At 43.8% G+C, this 6319-nt stretch overlaps 1 protein-coding gene across 1 annotated transcript; it reads right to left on the minus strand.

The window, feature by feature from the left end:
* Positions 1 to 768: 768 nt before the first annotated feature.
* LOC121719780 (predicted GPI-anchored protein 58) lies at positions 769 to 2570 on the minus strand. Its single transcript, XM_042105549.1, has 3 exons — positions 2310 to 2570; positions 1178 to 1639; positions 769 to 1102 (listed from the first exon to the last, which is right to left on the minus strand). Exons 2-3 carry the CDS (start codon positions 1581 to 1583, stop codon positions 825 to 827), a joined length of 684 nt encoding a protein of 227 aa, XP_041961483.1. The 5' UTR covers positions 1584 to 1639; positions 2310 to 2570; the 3' UTR covers positions 769 to 824.
* Between the last annotated feature and the right edge of the window lie 3749 nt (positions 2571 to 6319).

Raw genomic sequence — 6319 nt, forward strand, 5'->3', positions numbered from 1 at the left:
ATTCCAGCAAGTCGCAGGTTCGAATCCAGACCAGAGCAAGAGCAAATGAACAGATTACATTTTTAAATTGGCTTGTTTTACAATCAATTCCTTATCTTTTCATGAAGTTTTGTCATTTTTTAAGTACATTATTAAAATCTCACATTTACTTATGCAATTGTGGCCTATATGTTAATTTGGGAGATATCATTCATACTATATTGTAATTGTTATGTCTCATTCAAACTGCAAGCAGCTTCTTGATATTATAAGTGCTTCTAGAATGAGCGTATTGTAAAGGAATACAACACAACATAATCAATTCCACAATAAAATATATTTATTAACACAACATGCTCAACAGTATACATACTCTAGGCAAAAGGGCAATTAGGTCGGGTCAGTCAGTTATTTCAGTCAGGTCAGTGATTACTTTCTGAATGAAAAGGAACCAGAATAATAAAACATATTTTAGATTTATAAAGATATAAAGATGTATAAAAATATTATAAAGATATTGATGTACAAGACCAACAATAACCACAGATAAATAGGCCTATACTGTACAAACAGTCGAGTGGATCCCAGCCCATCTAAGCAATCAAGAAAAACTGTGATTTATTGATATAACAATTATTAACACTAGACAGCAATAAAAACATTCAATAAAAACATTTATACATTTATTAATAGTAAAGTAATATGTTTAACTACTTCAGTATAATAAAGTATCTATCTATCTATCTATCTATCTATCTACTGTATCTATCTATTTTTTGTAACTGCCTCAGTGTTTGGGTAAAATATTTTGCCTTTATACTGACTGTGTGCGAAACTGGCCACATTTACGACATGCATTTGAGGTCACAGTGCATACATGCGCTTTGTGTCTGCAGGTGCTTGGGTGGGTTTTTTCTGTGTGTATGCAGGTGGGTGGGCCAATGGGGTGACAACAGGTGAGTGGGCAGGTGAGTGGACAGTGCAGCGGACTGAGACTGAGCACTGGCTGCAGAGGAGGGCACAGCACTGGGCACAGATGGAGCAGGCGACAGCAGGTGAGTGGACAGTGCAGCGGACTGAGACTGGGCACTGGCTGCAGAGGAGGGCACAGCACTGGGCACAGCACTGGGCACAGATGGAGCATGCGACAGCAGGTGAGAGGACAGTGCAGCGGACTGAGACTGGGCACTGCCTGCAAAGGAGGGCACAGCACTGGGCACAGATGGAGCAGGCGACAGCAGGTGAGTGGACAGTGCAGCGGACTGAGACTGGGCACTGGCTGCAGAGGAGGGCACAGCACTGGGCACAGCACTGGGCACAGATGGAGCAGGCGACAGCAGGTGAGAGGACAGTGCAGCGGACTGAGACTGGGCACTGGCTGCAGAGGAGGGCACAGCACTGGGCACAGATGGAGCAGGCGACAGCAGGTGAGCGTGCAGGTGAGTGGGCAGCAGGGCAGAGGGCAGCTCATCATCTGGCGCCACTAGATTTTCAACAATGGCCTCCTCTCCCAAGGTATCAATAAAGCCTTCGTCATCTTTCTCTTGTTCCTCCATGGTGATGTCCTCCAGCAACTCTGAGGTCCTGTCTGAGCCAGGGGTCATGTCCTCCAGGGGCTGTTGACTCTGCCTCAACAGGTATTGGACTCCAATGAGCTCCCCTAAGCAAACATTGTAATAGGGAAAAAATAAAGGGAAATTAAAAAGGGGTTCTCTGAAGGGTACACAATTGCCTGCATGTGCATAACATGATGTTTAATAGGCTATAGCCTAACGTTACATTCAGAACAATTTCGCCTCTTTATGATGACCTGACCCCATTAACTATAATAAACAAATACGTAGCAGCATGAACCCCACTGCTTGCAGACCATGTCCATATTCCATAAAAGTGTCAGATGTGCTGTCTTACAACTAACTTGAGTAACGGTAACTAATTCCGAGCATTCCTGTCTGTCTGAAATAAATAACGTTCACGTTAATGACAAGAATAACACTGCCGATGCTAGCCTCAACTATGCTTAACTTGACCAAAGAATCGATATGCTGACCTAAAAGGCTACACAGTCAGACAACGTTGGATACTATTTACATTACAAATATATAGCTACAGTAATTACATACGTTCAGTATTTAACGTTACACATTAACTGAACATACATACATTAACTGAATGTTTTTAGCATTAGAAATCGCTAATGCTAATCGCCATATGTAGTCGGCTAGCTAGTGATGTATAATTATCTGAATTCTGCATAACTTTCCATAAATCTTTCCATAATTGAAACACAACAAAATAGCCATTTTATCAACAAAATATAAACAACATACCTGTTTTATGTTCTTGATCGCTGAGCTGGCGGATGAAACTGATGGAATGTACATTCAACAAATGACGTAAAGGTAGCACAAGGATTTCGAAAGATTGGCCACCTGCGGTAATTGGACATTTGAGAGAAAGACTGATTGTGTACAGTAATTGAATGACGAAACATAGGCCTGGACATTTGATTGGGGATGCAATTTCTAAACCCACAACGTGGTTGGCCTTGAAAAGATGCAGCCAGGTACACCATCCGCTTGCAGGTACCACCAAAGCCCAGGCTTCCAACTCAGCGGTTAAAAGCGTTCTTAAGGTTAGGGCTGTGAGGATTTACTCGGGCAACTAGCACGATAGGTCAGTCTGCCTCCGTTACACATACACAACCTGAACCTCTTAAGACAAATATCTCCAAGCAAACACATACTTACTAGACACTGTCTGACCTGATGGAAATACCACAAAAAGCATAGAAGATTATCAACTACCATCAGTGATGGCACCATTGATCTGTGCAATGCAATCGCATTCCTTCACTTAAAAGGAACTGTAAGCAATTCTGAGCCATTTCTAACCTGTACCACTTTTTGCTAGCCTGGAAAATCCAGACCCTGATAATCTAGAAAGATTAAGGGTCTGGCCAAGAACAATGTAATGGCCCAACTCGAGGGGCAGCAACAAGCATGCATTTAAAAATCTCACTGCACACAATTGGATAACACTAGACCATGTTTACTCTGAATGATTTTGGACTTCGACGCAATTGGATAACACTACGACCAATGTGTACTGTCCTCCAACGTTGCAGCGCTGTCTTCATCAGTTTAGCTGGTTCCCCAGAATGTTGGGATAAAAGTAACGTGCATCATTGTTCTTTGCCAGAGTGTCTCGCAGAGACAATTCCATTGTGCTCTCGCGAGAACTCTGGATTTCCAGGGTCTTTTTGCAGCATTCAGCAAATATCTCCTCTTTGTATACAGTCCTGGCTCTGTGAACTGGAAACAAACAACGTGGAGCAAGCCTGTCCCCCAAACATGACAAAACTGCTTCAGCCAATCACCAAAAGGAGGGGACAGGAGTTTGGGAAAATGGAGGTAGAGTTAAGGGAGGGGATTGGTGAGTTGGCTGTTGAGTTTTGTTAGTGATACGATGTGATGTCATCCAGAATTGCCTACAGTACCATTAAAGATTATGTCTGTAATGCTAATACAAACATTTTTTTGACAAAGTCAACAAATGTTTGTCTTCGGCTGCCTTCTAAGATAGCATTCAGTGGCAGTGAAATATTTATATCTATAAAATGCTGCTTTCTAAAATACCTTTCCTTTGCCATATTTGGAAGCAGCTTACAGGTATCTTTTGTGCTACCTTCAACCAAAGATTCTTTTGAACATCTCTGCTCAACTCCCACTGATTAAAGATAGCTGTCAGTATTCTGGCAAAGGTGTTCTGTGTTGCCATCTTGCTAGGCCGTCCGAAACAAAGTTCATAGCTACTACCTTGATGCCTGCTACAGCAAGTGACTTGTTACACAGTTGAAGGCAGTGAAGCAGCAGACAGCTGCCTTCCATTTTGGATACACCAACTGTGTTCTAGTTGTCTATTCAGTGTTTGCAGTGTACACAGTCCTGACATAAGTGAGTGAGGAAGTGTTGATAAACCATAAAAAGAAATGGGAAATCAAAACCAAATAGAGGACTGCTTCTTTAACTGAAGTCAAGTAGTGTCAACTGTCAAGTGCATAAGGGAGAGGATGTCAGCACCAGCCATCTCAAAGGGCCCCGGCTACACTTCTCAAAAACAACTACGGCACAGATCTTTTAGTGTGCTGTGCTGAAACTAGTGAGGGGAAGAATCTCCATTATCAGATAGAATAACTACCTTTGACATAATTTTTGTTTCATGGATGATTCATTTGCAACAAATTATTTATGTAATTTATTCACTTGAAATCAAAGTAATCTGATGGCTTCTTGTTGGCAATCATCTGCACACCTTAAAAAGGAAAGTACATTTGAAGTTGACTTTTTATTATTATTATTATTATTATTATTATTATTATTATTCAGCAATTCTGAATTTGCAATCCGAACCTATTTTTTTTCTGGCACTGCAATTAGTATGCAATTTTAATACTGTGTACAGCCACCTTAACTGAAAGCTCTACATTAAACATTTACAAAGACACACATAAAACAAGAGCTAAATGGCCAGGATGAAAGTAATTACATAAAACGAATCAGCATGTGCGAGATAGGCTCTATGTGTGTGTGTGTGTGTGTGTGTGTGTGTGTATGTGTGTGTTATTAAGAGGACAGCACCAAAGGTCACTGTTAGCAGTCACAGGCAAACAGAAATGAGAGGAGGAATGTGACCCTGTGGTCTGAGAACGTCATGGTGTTTGGTTGAAGGATCTGATCGTGTGTGTGTGTGTGTGTGTGTGTACGTCCAAGTGTTTCAGTGAGAAGGGGGAGGATGCTGTGAGAGAGAGATAAATGGGAGAGGGAGAGAGAGAGAAAGAGAGAAGGGTGCTAGATCATTGAGAGAGAGAAAAAAATTAGAGAGAGAAAAAGGGTTGCTTGCTTGAGAAAGGGCGGAGAGGAAGAAAGAAGGATGCTAGAGAGAGAAATTGAGAAAAGTGGGGAGTGAGCGAGGCAGACATAGAAAGAGAGAGAGAGAGAGAGAGAGGGGACTGACAGAGAGAGAGAGAGAGAGAGAGAGAGAGGGAGGGACTGAGAGAGGTAAGGAGCGAGAGAGGGGGCGCAGGGTTGGGGACCAGACATCACACTGACACTGTGCCCTTGAAGAGAAAAACACTCCATGACCAGACTGCAGAAAAAGGCCTTGGAGAGGCGCTGGGGAAAGAGCACCAGTGAACTGAATCATCACCATCACCATAATGAGAGGAGATCTGTCCTCAGCGACACACAGAGAGGGAGAGAGAGAGAGAGAGAGAGAGAGAGAAAGGAAGGAATGAGGAGAGATGAGAAGGAGTGTGCATGTGAAGGGGAGGGGCAGCAAGGAGCAGAATATGGAAGATATAAAGGGAAAAAAGAGAGAGGGATAGAGAGAGAGAGAGAAGGAGAGATGGGGAGTAGAGCAGAGAATATAGAATGAACAGAGAGAGAAAATACAGGGAGAGAGATATGAAAGAGAGAGAGCGAGGGGGGGGAAGAAAAGAGCAAGTGCGTGAGAATAAGGCGTAAAATGAGAGAAAGATAGGATGAAGAGAGCAGGAGGACATAGAGAGAGGAGCAAAATGAGGAGCAAGTGACTGAACGAGAAATAGAGTGTGTGTATGTGAAAGTGTGTGCGTGCGTGTGTGTGTGTGTGTGTGTGTGTGAGAGAGAGGGAGAGAGAGCAGTAGAGAAACAGTGACAAAGAGATAGAGGCAGGACTGGCAAGGCAGCAGATAAGTAGATGTAGTTATTTTGGATTCGGCTGCAGTGCTGACAAGCCAACATTCCAGGGTTAGATAGTGTGGGGTGGGTTTTTCTCACTGCTGGGAGGCCGCAGTTGTCGCTGGAAACAGCATCGGCATCGGAGAGGACGAACGCGCTGAAGGACGGAGGGTGTGGATGGTGTGCTGGTGCACAGCTCCGTGTGAGGGACAGGTCAGAAGTCAAACCCGCAAGTTCACAGTCAGATGACCGACGACGTGCAGGGAACGTCAAGGGAGAGTGATCCAGGAATGAGTGACAATAGATGCCACTTTCCATGCACGTTCCTGTCCTTGCCGTGATGGAGTATTCATTCATTTCCATAACAAGCCACCATTCATTACCATTCCCTGAGTCATTCGTTAGCGCTACGCTGAAGATAGAGGAGGAGAAGAGGAGAGGAGGAGGAGGAGGAGAGAGGGAGGAACAACCCAGGCACCTCAATCTAATCTCCCCCCTTGTGATCCGCTGACCTTGTCACTTTATCAAAGCTCCGACCACTTCTCATCGCAGCCATACATCCTGGGCGCTCACTCTCCGCCAGGAGATGTGTCAGTCACGCCCGGCCTACTCCAGCCGCT

Source organism: Alosa sapidissima, chromosome 1 (assembly GCF_018492685.1).
Source record: "Alosa sapidissima isolate fAloSap1 chromosome 1, fAloSap1.pri, whole genome shotgun sequence".
NCBI lineage: Eukaryota > Metazoa > Chordata > Actinopteri > Clupeiformes > Clupeidae > Alosa > Alosa sapidissima.